Here is a 23,070-nt window from a genome sequence, read left to right as displayed (position 1 = left end):
GAAACTGGAATCAGCTGTGTCTGCCGCCAGAGACACTGCTCCAGTACCGAATGAGATCCATTACCCCATGCGTCATCATATGTGCCATGAATTGAAAGGACAGCTCCTCTCTTGTTTCAATCAAATCTGGTTTGATGAACAGTACCCTGCAACTTAAAAGGAGGCAACAATAGTTCCATTCTGCAAACCTGGCAAGTACCACAGCACCCCTAACAATCACCATAGTGCAGCCCTTACCAGTTGTATGGATAAGACTCCTGAATGCACAGTCAACCACTGCCTCATCTGGCTGCTTTAATCCTGGGGTCACCTGAGCCACTCCCAGTGCGGTTTCAGGTTCTACCATTCCACCCTTGACAACATAATTCTGCTGGAGATGAAGATATAGGAGTCCTCCTTATACCAGAACCATTTGGTTTGTGTGTTTTTTGACCTCGAAAAATCATATGACACTACTTGGAGGCACAACTACCTTTGCCAAGTTCATGAATGCGAACTACATAGATGCCTGCCACTACTTATCCAATCACCTTTCAAGGACTGGCGTTTTCAGTATCACATTGGTGATGCGTTGTCTGACTGCTATGTTCAAGAGAATGGGGTCCCAAAGGCAGTGTCACATTGTTTGCCATCACTATCAATGGTATTTCCTCCACAGTCAGGAGCTCTATCAAATGCCCTTTGTTTGTGGATGACTTTGCAACCTTCTACTCTTACTCTGATCTTATAGTGATGACGAGGCAGCTATAGCTGATCATTAGGAGGCTAGAAACCGGGGCCAGGACAACTGGTTTTCAGTTGCCACCCAAAAAGACTACATGTGTCAATTTTAACTGAGTTCGTCAAAGTTGTAACTAACCAATGCTGACAATTGGGGGCGGGGGGGGGGGGGCAGACAGTATTTTATGTTTTCAAGAAACTGTGTGCTTTTTGGGTTTATTATTTGACTTGAAATTAACTTGGCTCTCACACTTGAAAGACCTAGGAACAAAGTGCTTCCAGTCATTGAATATTTTGAAATGCCTTAGTGAAAAAACATGGGGAGTCGACAGTTGCCTCCACCTGTAGTTTTGTAGGGCATTTGTTCAATCACATTTACATTATGTCAACATGGTCAATTGATCAGCCCGTCCTTCCTACCTCAAGATGTTAGATGCTGTACACGATGAGGGCATTCGGATATCGACTGGAGCGTTTTGGACACAACTTGGTTCAGTGTGTGTGCAGAGGCCAATGAACCACCTCTCTGCATTCAGAAAGTATCTTTCTGGCTCAACATGTGCAGCAAATTTCAGCATCACCTCCATCATTGACATTTAGTTTAGTAGTCCAACCCACCTATGAACGGCTGTTCAGGAATAAGCTCCATGCGTGCAAGTCATACGGGATACATGCTACAGACTGTCTCAAAAATCTGGATCTATCAGGCATCAAAATACACAGCCAGGCATGGAACGCATTGCTTCCTTGCTGTCTTCAGAGGCGCAAAGTGATTTTAAGCTTGACACAGTGCAAGAAAACTTGTGTACTCCAGATTATGTTTTTACAATGTTGTTTTCATCCATTTTAATTACCTACCACAATTTTATTGTTGTTTATACAGAAGGATCCCAGCAAGAGAATGTCCTCGGTTGTTCTGTTGTTTTCCCCGATAGGGTTCTTAAAGTGCATCTTCCGAAACAGTTTACAAATTACAATGCGGAATTATATGGCATTTTGATGGCACTGGAGAGGGTTCACAGATATTACCGTATAAGATTTATTGTTTGTTCAGACTCGCTTCCTGACAGTGGCTCCAACACCGTGGCAAGGAGGTGATCGTTTGCTGGGTACCTGGCCTCATCAGCATGCAGGGCTACAATGTGGCTGATAAAGTTGCCAAGGTATCATGTTAGGAGGGTGTCGTCCATCAATGTCCCATCCTATTGCACACCTTCAGCTCATTTTCTGACAGATTCATCATGCACCGGTGGAAGACTGAATGGTTGCAGGTGGCAGAAAACAAACAGTGGTCACTCAAATCGACCACAAAGGTATGGCGGACTTCATGTCAGCCTCACCACTGGAAGGAGGTTGTGCCTATCAGACTGCACATTGGACATAACCCTTTAACACATGGTTCCTCCTCTGGGGGAGGATCCACCACTCTGTGAAGTTGTGGCGTGCCACTTTCAGTTCAGGATATTATGGCAATATGTGTACTGTATACTGATATTAGGGCAGCCCTCAGTCTTGATGGGGATCTGCCCACCATTCTCGTACATACATTCCAGTGTTACAAGGGTGGTGAAATTGCCCGCGTAAATGATTTATTCTGAAAGCTCACAAGTTTTCTTTCTCTTTTGTGTGTTAATGTCAATGACTCAACATTCTACTATTCGGTGAGTGCTCTCCTTTACTCCAAAATTGTTTACATTCTACCAGAACTTTCATATTTATTTGTACTGTTAGTTTTACAGTCTTCACAGTAATGTTTGGTGATGATTAAGATGTGGCAATAAACAATAAAAATGATAATATTCATTGTGCTTGGCATGTGGTTGAACTCTTTCAAACCCTTATCAGATATTATGTATGATCAAATGGCTTGTATTGTTTTGTAAATATGTAAGTACATGTGCTTTTGCATATATTGCCACTCTTCGTAATGTGACTGCTTATATCTCATGTGTCATATATCTGGATAGTAGTTCTTAATTTTTATTTCTTTTTATTACCGTTTGATGTGTTAGCTACCCGTACTGGTGTTTTTTACCATTGTATTCTGCAGCTTGATCTCAGTACACCTACAAGAAGTTGACTAACCACCAATAGTGTAACCTTTTTCAAATGATGTTCAATCATCCAGGAATAATTGGAAATATCTGTAATAGGTACGAAATTGTGCGCCAGTATTTATACATGGTTACGACAGCCTAGACCCGAACTGGTGAATATTTAAAATCTTCAAATTTTGAAAAGTGTAACAAAAGAAAATTCAAACAGTGGAAAATCCAGGACGGAATGTAACAATATTATGAAAAGTGTAGTTACTATTCATCGTATAGCGGAGATGCTTCGTCACAGGTAGGCAAAGTCGAGTTTCTGGCCAACAAGGGCTTTGTTAAAAGTAGACCACACACACACACACACACACACACACACACACACACACACACACACACACACACACACACAAACAGACAAATATAATGCGCTGGCACACGCACACACACACACACACACACACACACACACCACCACCACCACCACCACCACCACCACCACAGTCTCTGGCAGCTAAAGCCAGACTGTGAGCAGCAGTGCATGATGGGAGAGGCAACCGGGTGGTGCAGGTGGGAGTAGGCTGTTGCAGCGAGGGGGGGAGGGGTAGCAGGGTAGGGATGGGGACGGTAAGGTGCTGCATGTCGGAGCTTCTACTTTACCGTCTGCCCACCCCTACCCTGCTATTCTACCCCTCTTTGCGCCAGCCTCCTCCCACCCCCACCACCTGTTTGCCTCTCCCATCATGTGCTCCTGCTCAGAGCCTGGCTTCAGCTACCAGACTGTGGTCGTGTGGGGGGGGGGGGGGGCGCGCGTGCGCGCTATTTTTGACAAAGGCATTGTTGGCCGAATGCTCAACTTTCTGACAGTCTTTTTGTTGTGCTTGTCTGCAACTCAGCATCTCTTCAACATGGTGCATAGCAACTACCCTTTTCATAATATTGTAATAAAAGAAAAAGGTACACTACTGGCCATTAAAATTGCTACACCACGAAGATGACGTTCTATGGACGCGAAATTTAACCGACAGGAAGAAGGTGCTGTGATATGCAAATGATTAGCTTTTCAGAGCATTCACACAAGGTTGGCACCGGTGGCAACACCTACAATGTGCTGACATGAGGAAAGTTTCCAACCGATTTCTAATACACAAACAGCAGTTGACCGGCATTGCCTGGTGAAACATTGTTGTGATGCCTCGTGTAAGGAGGAGAAATGAGAAATGCGTACCATCACGTTTCCGACTTTGATAAAGGTTGGATTGTAGCCTATTGCGATTGCGGTTTATCGTATTGCGACATTGCTGCTCGCGTTGGTCAATATCCAATGGCTGTTAGCAGAATATGGAATCGGTGGGTTCAGGAGGGTAATACGGAATGCTGTGCTGGATCCCAACGGCCTCGTATCACTAGCAATCGAGATGACAGGCATCTTACCCACATGGCTGTAACGGATCGTGCAGCTACGTCTCAATCCCTGAGTCAACAGATGGGGACGTTTGCAAGACAACAACCATCTGCACGAACAGTTCGACATTTGCAGCTGCATGGACTATCAGCTCGAAGACCATGGCTGCGGTTACCCTTGATGCTGCATAACAGACAGGAACGCGTGCGATGGTGTACTCGATATGAACCTGGCTGCACGAATGGCAAAACGTCGTTTTTTTCGGATGAATCCAGGTTCTGTTTACAGCATCATGATGGTCGCATCCGTGTTTGGTGACATCGTGGTGAACGCACATTGGAAGCATGTATTCGTCATCGCATACTGGCGTATCACGTGGCGGGATGGTAAGGGGTGCCATTGGTTACACGTCTCGGTCTCCTCTTGTTTGCATTGAAGGCACTTTGAACAGTGGACGTTACATTTCAGATGTGTTACGACCCGTGGCTCTACCCTTCATTCAATCCCTGCGAAACACTACATTTCAGCAGGATAATGCACGATCGCATGTTGCAGGTCCTGTACGGGCCTTTCTGGATACAGAAAATGTTCGACTGCTGCCCTGGCCAGCACATTCTCCAGATCTCTCACCAATTGAAAACATCTGGCCAGTGGTGGCCAAGCAACTGGCTCGTCACAATACGCCAGTCACTACTCTTGATGAACTGTGGTATCGTGTTGAAGCTGCATGGGCAGCTTTACCTGTACACGCCATCCAAGCTCTGTTTGACTCAATGCCCAGGTGTATCAAGGCCATTATTACGGCCAGAGGTGGTTGTTCTGGGTACTGATTTCTCAGGATCTATGCACCCAAATTGCGTGAAAATGTAATCACATGACAGTTCTAGTATAATATATTTGGTCAATGAATACCCGTTTATCATCTGCATTTCTTCTTGGTGTAGCGGTTTGAATGGCCAGTAGTGTAGAAAGAAATGTTGACAAGTGCTTTTTGTTGTCTGAAGAACCAATGAATTGAATTTCAAGATTAGGAGAGACTGAGTAAATTGACCGAGTGAGGTGCTGCATTGGTTAGCACACTGAAATCGTATTCGGGAATATGACTGTTCAGACCCACATTGAGCCATTGAGATTTAGATTTTCTGTGATTTCCCTAAATTGCTTCGGGCAAATGCTGGGATGGTTCCTTTAGAAGGGCATGGCTGATTCCATTCGCTATTGTTCCTTAATCCGAGCTAGTACTTCATATCTAATACCTCATTGTTGACAGGACATTGAACACTAATCTCCATCCTCCTCCTCCTCCTCCTCCTCCTGAGTAATGTGATTGTACTTGCATGAAGTCCTATTTTGGAGGAGAAGAAATAAAAAAATTGTTAAGTTTGTTTATAAATGTGGCAACAATAACAAAATCTTCACGTATAGCAGTTTTATGTTGTTGTACACGCTGAACTTGGAAATCTATTATCCTTACAACAGTATAATATTTGTTTGATTTATTACCATGATGTTAATTTTCCAATGGATGTTATTATGAAACTGACTTGTATTTATAACATTTTGATTTATTTGAGCAGGCAAATGGTGGTTGCATAATTTTCTAAGGCTTGGGATGCAAACCACAGAAACGTGGACCAGATGACAGGCCAGTGCAGTAGCAGTATGAGTTCAAATGGAACCGAGGTTCCTTACAGTTAAAAATGAAAATGTTAAAAGTTTTCATAGCTTACAGTCTGACACTCAAGAATATGATAGGTATCACGTGCATTTAAAAAGAAACTATCCTTGTCATTAAAGGGCATGTAAAATCCAGGATGGATTAATGACATTGCTATTCACCATATACTGGAGATGCTGAGACGCAGACAAGCACAACAAAAAGACTGCTGAACAAGAGAGCTTTCAGCCAAAAGGCCTTCTTCTGAAGTAGATAACACACACATTCACATAAACACATCTCATACACACATGACCACAGTCTCTGGCTGCCAAGGCCAGACCTTGCATGCAATATCTCCTCTACATCCTTAAAATTCTCTTGCTCTGCAGTTTCAAATTCCCGCATCCCATCTATCATGTTGAAACTCTTGCCGTCCAGGAACTAGAACAGGACACCAACTCAAAAACCTCTTCAATGTGTTCACCTCCTACTCCCACCTTGGACTACCATATCCACCACCTCTAGAACAACCTCTAAACCTCACCCACATCCTATCAGAGCTGACAAACCCTGCGTTGTGGATCACCTACACTTACCACCCAAACCTTTCCTCCAAATGCCGTAGTTCTGTAGAAGCATTAGTCCTTTCCAAGGGCCTTACGGTTTGTTCCACACCAAAATACAGTCCTGCTTCACTTGTTAGAGACTTTCTCTCTTTTTCCCATTCCCTACAGTGGAAACACTTTTCGACCACCAGCTCCATTAATCAGGCTCAACCAATTTTGAACCCTGCCTGACTCGGTTCATTTCTCCATCCAGTCATGATCCAGCCCCACTGCCCCCTAATTATCCCCTGTAAACTTTCCAGAAAGTCTTAACCTTGAACCTTGCCTCACAATCATCTCCCAAATGCCTTAACATGCAAGCTAACCTTACATCCACGGAAAGTACCACAATCCACCATCTAAAAGCTGATCCCAGCCTTACAATCGTATGCTCCACCACTATGGTTTCCAATTGCAAAGATTACCTGGCAGAAGGACTCCACCAGCTGTCAGATTCATCCATCTACAAACCCTGCCACACGCCATTCTGGAAATCCAGCAAGGTCTCCAGTCTCTCTTCAGTTCCTTAGGCCCATCCCAGAACCTCTCCCCTGAGTCTCTCTCTGTCCCTCCTCGACTCTACCACTCCCTGCACTTCTACCTTCTCCATGCTTCCTACAGTCCATAAACCCAACCACCCAGGACACTCCTTGTGGCCAGTCACTGCATCCCCAATGAGGGAATCTCTGCTCTTGTAGACAAAGATGTTCGGGCTCACATACGGTTCCTCTTTGTCGAAATGTCTTGGCTCAAACTCATCTATGCGTTGATGAACCGCATGTGTCGCATTACACACCCTAAATTAGACCCTTGTGACCCTTCGGTTAAATTGTGTGGCTGATGGTAAGTTTATGAAATACAAAGTTAACATAACATATAATAACAGTAATAATAATATTAGGAACTAAATGAACGTCTCATAAATGATGTAGGCCACACAGTTGTGATTTGGTTAGATGATTTGATGCTTAACTGAAAATACTGGTAATTTAAATTCAGTATATCTTTTAAGCAAATGAAGTTACAGAGTTGATATGCACAATGTTTGTCATTTTAATGATGCGCTTCTACAAAGCATTCAGATTTTAGCATTCAGCTCTTTGTTACAAAACTTGGTAATTTCACTTTAACAGTAAATCATCAGCTATTATAGATATGATCAGTATTCAAGTTTTATTGGGATCACCATGAAAATTTATGGAGGATGGCAGATTAAAATTACTGTGGCTCGATTTCCTGCATTACTACAGAATTAAATAGTTTTCGTAAATGTTCCCCTTTATGGCCGATCTTAGGTCCGCCATATTTAACATTGCAATGTCTCCTCGGCCACAAACTCTTTCTACTGGGTTTCCCTATGACATAGGTTCTCGTCTGTCTCACTCTCACACTACAGTGCTTAGGCCTCAATAGACAATAGATGCCTGCGAGTTTCCCATCTCGTGGTGAATCTGTGCCCTTTGTGGCACACGGTCCTGAACAACAGGGTTCATTTCACAATTCCTGTAGGCTGACTGTTTGGGCCACATATAGAAATCAGAGTGAAAAAACTCACAAGCCTATTACCCACACCCTGCCTTCCTATATGAAAGACACCAGCCAATGTCATCCACTGACTCTTCACGTATCCCTTTCCTTTACCACATTGTGGCCTGCTCATCATAATTGATGCCACTTCCCTTTACATTAACATCCCTAATGCTTATGGCTTTGCAGCTATTGACATTTCCTTTCCCAATGCCTGACAGATTCCAAACATACAACCTCCTTCCTGGTCACCATTATCAACTATATCCTCACCAACAATTAAGCAATTGGACTACCATATCCACCACCTCTAGAACAACCTCTAAACCTCACCCACATCCTCTCAGAGGATGTATGTACAAAATAGTCCATGGTACGACAGTGAATACCTACATGGCATCATCCCAAGCCAACATATTCTTGGACCATCTAGAAGAATTCTTCCTGGGCACCCAGAATCCAAAACCCCTCATCTGGTTTGGATTCTTTGATGATATCTTCATGATTTGGATCGAGGGTGAGGGCACCCTATCCACATTTCTCAAACCTCCACACCTCCTCTCCTATTTGCTTCACCTGGTCCTGCTGAATCCAACAAGCCATCTTTGCTTGATGTTGACCTCCACCTCAAAGATGGCTACATCAGTACCTTTGTCCATATCAAACCTACCAACCACCAGCAATACCTCCACTTTGATAGCTGCCAATCATTGCATATCAAGAAGTCCCATCCATACAGCATAGTCACCTGTGGCCCTCGCATCTGTAGTGATGAGAAATCCCCCTCAAAATATACCAAGGATCTCACTGAGATGTCTGTTCCATACAGTTTAGCCACCCATGGCTGTTGCCTGTGTAGTAACGAGCAGCTCTTGCTGAAAATGGTCTGGCTTCAGCAGCCGGAGATGGTGGTCATATGTGTGTGAGTTGTGTGTGCATGAATGTGTGTTTTCTCTATCTCAGAAGAAGGCACTTTGTGGCTGAAAGCTTACTTGCACATGCACACGCACGCACAACACACACACACACACACACACACACACAGTTTTCTCTATTTGGAACAAGCATCCAACAAATTTAAATATTTTCTCTTCCTCACAAATTTAATTGTTTTAATTGTACATGTTTTTACTTTTTGTTTTACAGGAGAAAGAACTTAAAGAACACTCATCAGTATTTTTACTGTCAGAATTACGTAAAACAGGTTAGTGTTTTTTCCCTATTTTGAAAGTTTACAGCAACTAAGTTAGTCAGTATTTAAGCAAAAGAAATCACAAGTTTACATTAAATGCCTGTCCCAACAAGGCATTGTGTTGTGCAATAAAGTTACAAATGTATTTGTAAAGTAATAGATCTTGAAAATGATAACACAATACATTAATTTGGAAAAGTGTATTCTGAAAAGATGCCAAAGAAATACACACATAAAAGATTATGTTTGATGTCCGACGTTCCTTTTACTTGCAGAAAAGCAGAAAGGGATTTCCTCAGAAACTGAGAAAGGCAATTTTCTAGTATTGCATAGCAGGGTAGATACAATAAAGCAGGTCAAGACTGAAATGTTGCTTGTTTTTCAATGTTGATTTCACTTTTATCCTGTTCTGCAAATGAAGAAGTTGATATTGTGATTAAAATTGTGTGACAAAGGAATGGAATTGAATTAAAAAATCAAATTTAAATCAGTTAATTCAGTAAAAATGATGATCCGAGTCATCTTGATAAAGATTTAAAAATTTAAAAAAAGTTTGTGTATCTGATGAGATGCGAACCTACAACCTGCTGTATACATGGCTGTTAGCCTATCCACTATACCACACTATAAAAATCAACTTTTTTTAAGCTTTTGAGTGTCACATAAAATTCAGATCCCCCCCCCTCCCCCTCCCCCTTCCCTCCCTATCAGTTGCTTGTAAATGAGAGCCCACCATGTTGAATGGCTAAATTGTGTGATACCTGAGACCTTAACCTACATTACCGGAGGGGTCAAAGGTTATCCAAAGGCTCCTCAGTGGTGTTGCAGTTATTTAGTCGCATGCTACAAATGCACGCCCACTGCAGGAGATGCTCATTATTTTTTCCAGATGCGTCAAGACCCACCTGTCATTGGCACTCCATCAAAGATGCTTGGTGTATCTTGAAGACATCCTGTTGCTGCACCAATCCTGTTCACTAGGTCCTCCGGCAATGTGTTTCATACACAAGGCCCTTCAGAGACCTCAACAGGAAAAAATTAGTTGGGGACAGGCTGGATAATAATGATGGTCATGCGACTAGCCCACCACAACCAATCCTGTTTCCAAGAAAGGTTGTGTGCAGATATTTAACTTGTATGCTGAAATGTATGGGGGCTCCATCATGCTGAAATCGAATGCAGCAACGAATAAGTGTGGCAACATCATTCAGCATGTCTGGCTGAAACTTAAAAGATACATGCGACCATCAAGTCGGTCTGGGAGTATGTGTGGTCCAATTGAACAATCTCTGATGATACCAACCCTCTCGTGACTGTAATGCCCTCGCAAGGCATTTCTAGGCCCAGGTTTCCGTGTTTATATGTGATTACTAATCCTTGTTGTATGCTCGATGTGCCATGTCAGTTTGTAAACTTTTTTTTAATCACTCTGTTGAAGTAGAAATGATGGGAAGTTCATAGCCATTGCCCAATGGGTTCTCTCTTAAAATTTTGAGTTGTTTATGAAATAATTATACGCATTATTAAGGTTCTTAACTTCTAAACAGAATCACATGCGTACCTACTGTAATGTTAAGAGAACATATTAATTTAAATGTTTGGGGCATATCTATTATACAGTTACACTCAAATCTCTTGTCATGAAGTGTAACTCTCCTTCACACAATTCACAACAAGGATTATGGGTACCAGTAATGCTGCAATTGACATCATCCATATAGAAACATTGAGTAAATTATGTAAATACATGCAGTTAAATTATAACACAAATTAATGAAAAGGAACGGAAGACAAATAAATATGAAATGAATTGTATTGACACACTGGAAAGATGTCCATAACCCATTTGGCATCAGTGGGAAATGTAATATATTATGCAAAGTAACCTATAGTTCCTAAGATAAATGTTTCAAAGCAAATTTAATAAATTATAATTTTCATTTATTTTAAATTTATGATTTGAATGTATTCCTGGGGATACAGAAATCAGCTACAACTGCTGCTAAAAGTAGTAATTCATTTTCCTTAGCAGAACATCTTGATAGGATGACATCCATAATACTGACTGAAACTGCTTGACAAATCACTTGTGTGTGGGGTGTCAATGTATCAGATTACAAGCAGTATAGCATTTGAGGGATCACTGAATTCCATTGTTCATGTGTGGGACTCTTAACATACCACGGGAAAATATTCTGAATGCTGGTTTTAGAAGCGTTACTTTAACAATAAATTTCTTGTTATGGAGTATGAATTACGTTACATGAGAGAATGTGCAATGAATGTCTTAAATCATAGATCATCTGACTCTCATTCGAAACTTAACAGTTTGAGGATGAGCCATCTAGAAAACTTTTCGACCTAGAAGATCAGCCGTTTATGCCATTATTTAAAATTTACTGCCACATTTGTGTTTGATATAACTGAAAGGGCGTGTTAAAGGGTGACAAGCACTAAAAAAAGTCCAATATTATATGTGAAAGTTTAGCTTTTCGTGCAGTTGTCTCGGCTCTCATTGGCTGGCTAGACCTCATGGCAGGAGCTATGATTGACTGACAAAAGTACATTGCAATCTGGATTTCAATGCTTTGGAAGCTGCCGTGCCGTATTCGGTGTAGGTCATATTTACACTTCTGTAATATGAAAGTATGCAGTGTACATGTTGCCACGCATTGAAGATCTTTCCAAAGTATGGTTGTTTTTTTGCTTAGTTTTGTTTCCTAAAGTCTTGGGAAGCTCTACGCTGGTGTATGAAAACTTTACCATTTAAAGGATTGGTAAGTTCGGCAGATCCAATGGAAATTATATTGTCACTTAACATGGAAAAAATGTATTTTCACCTCGGAAAAATGTATTTTTAAGTGGGAAACCCGCAAAAAAAAATTTCTTGTTGACGTGTACATCTTGGTAGATGACTAGGGAGTCAAGGAACTGGAGATTTACTTCTGGACAAGGTGTGAAGGAAAAGTTAGGTTCATGAAGGCATTAGCAAGACCTTTGGCAGAGTTGGATAGGAAATCGGATAACTAGGAACCTTCATTAATGTTAAACTGTCTCTCATGGATGGCTCCACGAGTACTTCTGTCCACATCAAACCAAAAAAACACTCAGAATACCTTTATTTCTACAGCTGTCGTCATTGCATCTGCAGTGATGAGCAGTCCCAGTCCAAAAAATGTTGAGGGTCTCACTGAAGTTTTCAGAGACTGAAATCAGCCTCCACACTTTGCCCAGAAACAGATTTCCCATGCCCTGTCTCCCCGGTCACCTACCATCCCTCACACACCCACTGACCAGCCACAAAGGAGCATCACACCTGTGGCTCAGAACCACCCAGGACTGAAGCAAATGAATCATGTTCTGAGCCTGGGTTTTGACTACCTCTCATTTTGTCCAGAAATGAGTAATATCTTCTCCACCTTCCCAAGAGTAGTAATCCTGTGTCAACCCACCGTACATGTCCCTATTCCAACCCTGTTCCCAACTTCTTACTCCGTGGCCTATGTCCCTGCAACAGACTTACAGGCAAGACATGTCCTCTGCATCCTCCCATTCAACAAAAATTTCTTACCCCTTCAAAGACATGGCCACCTGTGAAAGCAGCCGTGTGATATACGAACTTCACTACAGCCACTGTGCAGCATTCTACATGGACATGACTACTGAAAACTGTCTCTCCTCATCAGTGGCCACTACCAAACAGTGGCCAGGAGGCAGCTTCAATGAGTGCTTCATTACCGGAGTTATCTAGATTTTCCCCACCAGTATCAGCTTTCCTCCCTCTCTTCCCCCCCCCCCCCCCCTCTGCCAATGCTGCCCCTACAGCCAAACGTCTCCTCCCCAAAATGTCCTTGCACTCTCCCACACTCCTGTAAGCAGCGTTGTAGCATCTTTCCCAAAACTTACCCTGCTATACCGCCTCCTCACTCCATGCCTCATCTCCACCCCACCCCAGCGCTCTCCCCCAGCCAAAACTGCTGTTCACTGCACTTGTACAGTTGGGAGTCAGGCCCTAGCATCTGGAGGTGACAGAGGCCATGTGTGTGTGAGTTGTGTGTGCATGAATATGTGTGTGTGTGTGTGTGTGTGTGTGTGTGTGTGTTTATGAATCTGAAGAAGGGCTTTATCCAATAGCTTAGTCTGCTTTCAAATATAGTTTTGAATGTGCCTGTCTGCCTCTCAACCCCTTCCTATGTGGTGAGTAGCAACCTGTCTTAATTCATAATGTTATCTTTATGTATAGATCGTCTGTGTACACAACAGATGAAAAGCTACTACTAAACACATTGTAAGTCAGCCATTAGCCTTCTTTGGTGAAGCACAGGTGACTAGCAAGTCACATTTTCTGCTTTGTTCATAATTTAATTCTTAAAGTCTTTGCTTGTTTTTGTGTGCTTGCATAGTTCAGTTCATAAATTTATTGTGTATTTTTATATTTGAGAGGTGTAATATTGCATTTTAGTAACAGTAATGTGCTCAATCATTTAGTCTTAGTGCAGCAGACTACTTTTTTTGTTGCCAGTAATCGTTGACCAAAGATCAGTGAGCTGCTAGCCTCTGTTGTTGAAACTCCAGGAGTTTAGCAGGTCACATACATAGCTTTTCTGTTCGTTCAAGATTTGATTCTTTAGTTAGTATGATGGATAGAGTGTGTGCATGCAGGAGGAGTTGACCACAGTTTGCAAGCAGCCAAAGATGCTTATGATCATGGTCAGCCATCTGCAAATTGCTGTGGTGTTGTGAGGCCAGAGCATCTGGTGCATCCCATGGGACAGCTCAAAAGTCGCTTGTTTCGCCGATGGGCTCTACTGCCAAGGCACACACTGTTGCTGAGGCATAACCATCGTAGGGATCTGCACTCACCATGTGCTGATTTGCGGGTTGTAATGCTCTCACATCACTTGATGCTGACAGTCAATGTGGAAACTGACCATCTGGTCTCACCCACCCACCTTGCAAGTGGAGATGTAGGTGCTCTTCAACAGGGTCCAAGCAAACACACGGGGGAGAATTTTACTAGTTAGTGGGAGCTCCAATGCTAGACATGTTAAATAGTTCCTTAGAGAAAAAGTGTCCAGGACTGAATAGAAACCCAATATGGACTTTGTATGTCTACCGAGGGGCCTCATCTGAGGTGAGGAGGCAGCCCTGCCTGCAGCTATTGAACTTAAAAGATACACTCATCTGTAAGTTGTTGCTCATGTGGGCACCAGTGACGTCTGTTGCTTGGGTTCTAAGGTCATCCTCAGTTCTTACAGGTGGGTGACAGAAGTGGCGAAGACTGCTGGCGCAGGCTGCAAGCACAGCTCATAATTTGCTGCATCATTCCTAGAATTGATAGGGGTCCTTGGTTTGAAGCCAATTGGAGGGTCTCAAACAAAGGCTTCATCAATTCTGTGTAAGTCTTGGCTGCAAATTTTTAGACCTACATTATGGATGAAGAATTATAGGACTCCCGTTGATAGGTGTGGGGTGCACTACACAACGAAAGCAGCTACTTGGGTAGCAGAGTGGTCATGGTGTGCACATGAGAGTTCTACAGGCTAAGCGGTAGTTTTAAGACTTCTGATGAACACTCTCTAATCCATGTACAGAGAGCAAAATCAGATCACATACAAAGCAGACATACTTTGACTGTTAAAATTTGAACAGTAAATTGTCAAAGTATTTGTAACAAAGTTCTTGAACTTGGTGCCCACCAGGAAAGTTGTCACTCTCAAATTATCCTTGAAACCATGAGCTGGCTGAAACATGAAGTAGAAACTCAAAATACATCAAAAAAAGTTTTGCATCACCCCGGTTCCCAGAACTCTTGAAGATTGGTGTTGATTGTGGATATTGTATCACAGACACAGTCCCTTTGACTGTTCAGAGATGTCACTAAAGTTGCCCAAAGATGTAAACAACCGTGCATAAGCAGCACCTATTAGACAGAGTGGGTCCAACAGCCGATCAGTTCCAATTATTCCACCAGCAAGGAGATACACGGATCATGTTGTCTGTAGTTCAGCCATGCCTAGATGGTCAATACCACAGTTTGATTGTGTCTGCATTGTTACTTTGCGCCAGTAAGAGCTCTCAACAAGATAAGTGTCCAGGCGTCTCGGAATGAACCAAAGCGATGTAGTTCGGACATGGAGGAGTTCCTGGAACTGTTGATGACATGCCTCGCTCAGGCCATCCAAGGGCTAATACTGCAGTGGATGACTACCGATACCTAAGGATTATGGCTCTGAGGAACCCTGACAGCAACGCCACCATGTTGAATAATGCTTTTTGTGCAGCCACAGGACGTTGTGTTACAACTAAAACTGTGCGCAGTAGGTTGCTTGATGTGCAACTTCATTCCTGACGTCCATGGCGAGGTTCACCTTTGCAACCAAAACACCATGCAGTGCGGTACGGATGGTCCCAGCAACATTCCGAATGGACTGCATCACGTTCTCATTACCGATGAGTGTCGCATATGCCATCGAGCAATCGTCGAGACGTGTTTGGAGGCAACCTAGTCAGGCTGAACACCGTAGACACACTGTCCAGCGAGTGCAGCAAGGTAGAGGTTCCCTGCTGTTTTGGGGTGGCATTATGTGGGGCCGACGTATGCCGCTGGTGGTCGTTGAAGGCACCGTAATGGCTGTACGATATGTGAATACCATCCTCCGACCGATAGTGCAACCATATCAGCAGCATATTTGCGAGGCATTCAACCTCATGGACGACAATTCACACCCCCATTGTGCACATCTTGTGGATGACTTCTTTCAGGATAACATCACTCGACTAGAGTGGCCAGCATGTTCTCCAAACATGAACCCTATTGAACATGCCTGGGATAGATGGAAAAGGGCTGTTTATGGATGATGTGACCCTCTGAGGGATTTACGCTGAATCGCCGATGAGGAGTGGTACAATCTGGACCAACAGTGCCTCGATGAATTTGTGTATAGTATGCCACCATGAGTACAGGCATGCATCAGTTCAAGAGGATGTGCTACTTGGTATTAGAGGTACCAGTGTGTACAGCAATCTGGACCACCACCTCTGAAGGTGGTACAACATGCAATGTGTGGTTTTCATGAGCAATAAAATTGCAGAAATGATGTTTGTGTTGATCTCTCTTCCAATTTTCTGTACAGGTTCCAGAATTCTCGGAATTGAGGTGATGCAAATTTTTTTTTGATATGTGTATTTAGCAAGGCATGGAACACAGAGTAGATGCCATAGGAGGGAGGTCGAAATTGAGTCTAACTATGAAGTTATCTGGACACGAGTAGTAGGCCTAGGTGAAGTCACGTTAATTATCTGTTGTTTTGATCATCCACCTTATTCTGCCATAATAGTTGTAGAATCATTCAAAGAAAGTTCACTGCAGAAATATCCAGGTCATGCAGTATTAGCTGGAGGCAACTTTTAACTTACTGAGTAAAGACTAAGGTGTATATGGATTCACTGCAGATGGTACAGTCAGTCAGTCCCGTGATGTATTGTTGAATACATTTTCCATAAACTGCATTGAACAACCAGTTAGACAGCCCACACAATAAAGAAATATTTTAGATCTTTAAGCTACAAACAGGTGTGACCCTATTGACAATTTCCGCACAGAGACAGGGATAAGGGATCATGATCATAGTGAGATAGTTACTGAAGTCAATAAAAATATCTACAAGGCCAGGAGAGCATTAATGCTAAAAAAAGCTCCCACTGACAGTGAATGGACATCATTTAGTTCCAATACAATGGACTTTGAGGAATTATGGGTGAAGTTTAAACACATAGTTAATACAATATGGATATGTGTGTGCAAGATAAGTGAATTAAGGTTGAAAAGATTCTCCATGGCTTAATAACCACATTCTGAAAATGCTGAGGAAACAGAGTTTGTTCTGCTCTCAGTGAAAAAAAAGAACGCGCAAACATCAACTAGCAAAAGTTAGTAGGAATTTGTTCACCCATAAGAAGGTCAATGCGTAAAGCATATCAAAGTTTGCATCATCATACCTTAGTGAAAGATCTTGCTGAGAACCTAAGAAAAACCTGGTCATACGTAAAATCACTAAGTGGATCAAAGACCTCTTTCTAGTTACTCGCCAGCTAGTCCTGTGTGGCAATATAAAACAGCAAAAGGAAAGCTGAATTTTTTTTTGCAAAGACTTTCACATGCTGGACATGTTGGCATATAGAAGCAGCTGAAAGAATTGAAAATATGTAAGCCGCCAAGTCCAGATGGAACCCCAAAGAGGTTTTATGCAGCATACTCTGTGGCATTGGCCCCGTACTTTGCTTTCGTCATGAACCTCTTGCCCAGCATGAAGTCCCAAGCGACTGGTAAAAGTGCAGGCGACTGGCGTATGTAAGAAAGATAAAATACCAGACCCACATAATTTGCAGACCAATATCCTTAACGTCGGTTTGCTGAAGAATTCTTGACTACATTCTGAGGTTGAATGTAATAAATTTCATTCAGACAGAAAAGCTTCTGTTCACAAATCAACACACATTTAAAAAGCATGCGAAACTAAGCTTGGTCTTTTGTCACACGATATCCTACAAACCACGGATGAAGGACAACAGGCAGGTTCTATATTCCTAGATTTCCAGGGAGTGGTTAACATGGTGCCCTACTAAAGGCTTTGATGAAGGTTCAAGCATACGGATTAGGTTTCCAGATATGTCAGTGGCTTGAAGACTTTGTAAGTAATAGAAAACAGTACATTGTCCTCGATGGTGAGTGTTCATCAGGGACAAGGGTATCGTCAGGAGTACCCCAGGGAGGTGTGGTAGGGCCACTCTTATCCTCTAAATACATAAATGATCTGGCAGACCAGATGAGCAGCAATTTACAGCTTTTTGCTGATGATACTGTGGTGTATGCAAAGGTTTCATCATTGAGTGACTGAAGGAGGATGCTCGATGACTTCAAAAGAAGAATGGGAGCTAGCTTTAAACGTAGAAAAATATAAATTAACATGGATGAATAGGAAAAACAATACTGCTGTGTTCAAATACAACAATAGTAATCTGCTGCTTGACACAGTCACATTAATTAAGTACCTAGGCATAACATTCCAAAGTGACATGAAATATAATGAGCGCATCAGATTGGTAATCGAAAAGGCAAGTGCTCACACTGAAGTGTGTTACAAGACCTCATCCTTTCCCCAGACTTAAGAGGCCACTTGTAATGGGGGCGGGGTGGAGGGCACCTAAAGTTTAACATTGAGTCTGAACTATTCTTCAGTTCGGCATTTTTCCAAAACACAATGCATTGCCATAGATTAAAAGATTGAGTGGATTTGTTGCCAGTCACATATCCATATGTCTATCAAGCCACACATGAAAGACAAATGAAATATTAGTTTGGTGCGAGATTTTGAAAAGCCAGTGCACCCTTTTAGGAAATTGGTGTTGCCTGTTGTATAATACTGCTATATTGCATGGGGTTCTTATCAGTTAATCATTACAGAAGAAATTAAAGCTTCTCAAGGACAGGCTGATATGCTACAGGAACTAATTTGGAAGTATAGAGACCAGGCTGACAGACCTCTGTGGTGGTTAGTGGGAACGGTTGACAGGTGCCAGAAGGGCAGTGCTTCACCACCGTGAGTGGGGTAAGAGTGATGCAGTGAGGGGATATCTGGTAATTGTTCAACATACTGTCATGAAAACATCTTTGTTAAAACATTCATTTGTTGCTGACCAAATTCCAAAATTCGTGATGGTACTTGGAGAAGCCAAGACGGCAGGACATACGCTGAAGGCATCCTCTGAAGAGGTGCGGCTGGCAGCAGGTGGCCCGGCACCTTGCAGCATCGCAAAGCCATTGTAGTGATGATGGCAGCAAACTGGCAAAAATGCCAACCACAGCAATGGGTGCTGAACCACAATGCAAGCTAGATGCTGACTGGGATGGGGTGTGCCAAGAGACACAGAATCACACTGTGAACCCAGAAGGTATGAGACAGATTGCAGCAGCAGCAATGGGGGCAGTGGTGTTTGCCCACACAAGCAGAGGTGGGCAGCAAAAAGTTTTCCCACACAAATGAAGGTAGGTGAGCTGCTGCATAACCTGAGGCTTGAACTGAACGCCACCATTTGATCCGCTGGTTGGAGGGTGCTAAGTACACAACTTTACACTCATGAAATTACAATGAAATCCAGACCGTTAGCTGCTTACAGGCATTGATAAATATCAACTGTTGTTGTTGTTGTTGTTGTTGTTGTTGTTGTTGTTATCAGTCCTGTGACTGGTTTGATGCAGCTCTCCATGCTACTCTATCCTGTGCAAGCTTCTTCATCTCCCGATACCTACTGCAGCCTACATCCTTCTGAATCTGCTTAGTGTACTCATCTCTTGGCCTCCCTCTACGATTTTTAACCTCCACACTAGCCTCCAATGCTGAATTTGTGATCCCTTGGTGCCTCAGAACATGTCCTAACAAACGGTCCCTTCTTCTTGTCAAGTTGTGCCACAAACTCCTCTTCTCCCCAATTCTATTCAATACCTCCTCATTAGTTATGTGATCTACCCATCTAATCTTCAGCATTCTTCTGTAGCACCACATTTCGAAAGCTTCTATTCTCTTCTTGTCCAAACTATTTACCGTCCATGTTTCACTTCCATACATGGCTACACTCCATACAAATACTTTCAGAAACGACTTCCTGACACTTAAATCTGTACTCGATGTTAACAAATTTCTCTTCTTGAGAAACGCTTTCCTTGCCATTGCCAGTCTACATTTTATATCCTCTCTACTTCGATCATCATCAGTTATTTTGCTCCCCAAATAGTAAAACTCCTTCACTACTTTATATCATCTCTACTTCGACCGTCATCAGTTATTTTGCTCCCCAATTAGCAAAACTCCTTTACTACTTTAAGTGTCTCATTTCCTAATGTAATTCCCTTAGCATCACCCGACTTAATTCGACTACATTCCATTATCCTCATTTTGCTTTTGTTGATGTTCATCTTATATCCTCCTTTCAAGACACTGTCTATTCCATTCAACTGCTCTTCCAAGTCCATTGCTGTCTCTGACAGAATTACAATGTCCTCGGTGAACCTCAAAGTTTTTATTTCTTCTCCGTGGATTTTAATGCCTACTCCGAATTTTTCTGTTGTTTCCTTTACTGCTTGCTCATTATACAGATAGAATAACATCGGCGAGAGGCTACAACCCTGTCTCACTCCCTTCCCAACCACTGCTTCTCTTTCATGCCCCTCAACTCTTATAACTGCCATCTGGTCTCTGTACAAATTGTAAATAGCCTTTCGCTCCCTGTATTTTACCCCTGCCACCTTTAGAATTTGAAAGAGGTTATTCCAGTCAACATTGTCAATAGGTTTCTCTAAGTCTACAAATGCTAGAAACGTAGTTTTGCCTTTCCTTAATCTTACTTCTAAGATAAGTCGTAAAGTCAGTATTGCCTCACATGTTCCAACATTTCCATGGAATCCAAACTGATCTTCCCCGAGGTCGGCTTCTACCAGTTTTTCCATTTGTCTGTAAAGAATTCGCATTAGTATTTTGCAGCTGTGACTTATTAAACTGATAGTTCGGTAATTTTCACATCTGTAAGCACCTGCTTTCTTTGGGATTGGAATTATTATATTCGTCTTGAAGTCTGAGGGTATTTCGCCTGTCTCATACGTCTTGCTCACCAGATTGTAGAGTTTTGTCAGGACTGGCTCTCCCAAGGCCGTCAGTAGTTCTAATGGAATGTTATCTACTCCCGGGGCCTTGTTTTGACTCAGGTCTTTCAGTGCTCTGTCAAACTCTTCACACAGTATCGTATCTCCCATTTCATCTTCATCTACATCCTCTTCCATTTCCATAATATTGTCCTCAAGTACATCAACTTTGTATAGACCCTCTATATACTCCTTTCACCTTTCTGCTTTCCCTTCTTTGCTTAGAAGTGGGTTTCCATTTGAGCTGTTGATATTCTTAGAAGTGGCTCTCTTTTCTCCAAAGGTCTCTTTAATTTTCCTGTGGGCAGTATCTATCTTACCCCTAGTGAGATAACCCTCTACATCCTTACATTTGTCCTTAGCCATTTTGCACTTTCTGTCGATCTCATTTTTTAGACGTTTGTATTCCTTTTTGCCTGCTTCATTTACTGCATTTTTATATTTTCTCCTTTCATCAATTAAATTCAATATTTCTTCTGTTATCCAAGGATTTCTACTAGCCCTCATCTTTTTACCTACTTGATCCTCTGCTGCCTTCACTACTTCATCCCTCAGAGCTACCCATTCTTCTTCAACCGTATTTCTTTCCCCCATTCCTGTCAATTGTTCCATTATGCTCTCCCTGAAACTCATATCAACTAGGAAAGATGAAAATGTGTGCCCTGACCGGGACTCAAGCCCAGGATCTCCTGCTTACATAGCAGACGTTCTATCTGACTGAGCCATCGAGGACATAGAGGATAGTGCGACTGCAGGGACTTATTTCTGGCATGCTCCCCATGAGACCCACATTTCCAACTTACTGTCCACACACTACATATGTAGTGCCCCTGCCCACTACAATCATTATTCACGGCAGTCAATCTACCGACTCTCGTGAGAGCTTGAGCACTGTTAGTGAATCCACACTGAAGAAGATCATTGGTTGGTAAGCCTTATGTATATGAATATGGTATCTGTTCGTTTGGACATATCCGAAAGAACAGATGCCATTGGTGATCTTGCAGCTCTCAAAGAATGAAATTACAATGAAATCCAGGCAATTAGCTGCTTAGATTCTCTTGATCATAATGTTATTTTGCTGCTTATCACAATTCTGCCTTACATGTTGTGTAATGCTTGCTCAGTCGTAATTTGGCCCTTCTGTGAAGTTATAAGTTCATTCAGTGAATGAATTAGGTCTGGTTTTAGGGTGACATTTAAATAGGTCAGGTTCTGGGTTGTCAACACATCTAATTGTTTTTCTGGCCAATTCTGTGAGCATTGTGTCAGCTTCACTATGGTTTCTCCAGTGATGGTAACTGGGAGACAGAGTGCCATACACACTATATCGCAGGGTCAGATCATTGACTAATATTCCACTATTTTGTAATACAAGCCTCGTCATTACCTTGGTTATAAGCTGTTAATAACAGTTCACTAATGCATACCTACCCCTTGAAAGTGTAAGGGAAGCATCAGAGCATCCCTTTGGCATTCTACAAATTCTGCTGTAGCCGGGAAAGGAACGAGTGCATTTCACACACTTGCACATTGGTGTGAACCATCCTGGTTGGTCATACTGTAGTTCTCTCTCTCTCTCTCTCTCTCTCTCTCTGTTTGTGTGTGTGTGTGTGTGTGTGTGTGAGAGAGAGAGAGAGAGAGAGAGAGAGAGAGAGAAATGGAGCTTATCCATTGACATCAGTATATAGATAGCACTCTCCTCGGTGATTAGCATTGCCTCCTGCATTTTGACCTTCACAAATTTGTCCCTGGTTTCCCATTTCACCATGTAGATGGGGATCATGGACAACTGGTAATGCACATCCAAACTTGCCACTGGGAACCAAGCTAATGCACAAAGCAAAGCTCTATTGGTATTAATCTTGTGGTTGCCATATGATAAAATGCGGACAAACTCTGTTCCATTGGTTCTGTAGTACATCCATTACATCTTTACTAAAGAGGTGCAGTGTGGAAATTTCACATGGGACCGAAATTCTTATCACCCTTCTTCCCCTATTGCAAGGGTGGTCATACATGGTTCATTACTACATCAAGCACCATGTCACCATAGCATACTCCCATCCACTTTCAACCTATCTCTAACAAAACTTAACAACAGTGCAACATGGAACTCCCTAAATCACAACTAACCCACTACAATAAGACAGTGACATAACAATCACATTTTTCATCACAAAACCATTTATATTTCCCTAATAAGTCAATATCAGTT

General features: G+C 42.4%; 1 protein-coding gene across 1 annotated transcript in view; it reads left to right on the top strand.

The window, feature by feature from the left end:
* The window catches only part of LOC126220775 (trichohyalin-like), a 141,499-nt gene that overhangs the window by 38,857 nt on the left and 79,572 nt on the right, over window positions 1-23,070 (top strand). The window contains exon 3 of the mRNA XM_049942155.1: window positions 9,109-9,166. Coding sequence (XP_049798112.1) covers window positions 9,109-9,166 — 58 coding nt within the window. The remainder of the gene's footprint in view (window positions 1-9,108; window positions 9,167-23,070) is intronic.

This window comes from Schistocerca nitens, chromosome 1 (genome assembly GCF_023898315.1).
Source record: "Schistocerca nitens isolate TAMUIC-IGC-003100 chromosome 1, iqSchNite1.1, whole genome shotgun sequence".
NCBI lineage: Eukaryota > Metazoa > Arthropoda > Insecta > Orthoptera > Acrididae > Schistocerca > Schistocerca nitens.
Note: the sequence above shows the minus strand (reverse complement) of the source record. Positions and strands in the feature narration are given on the sequence as shown.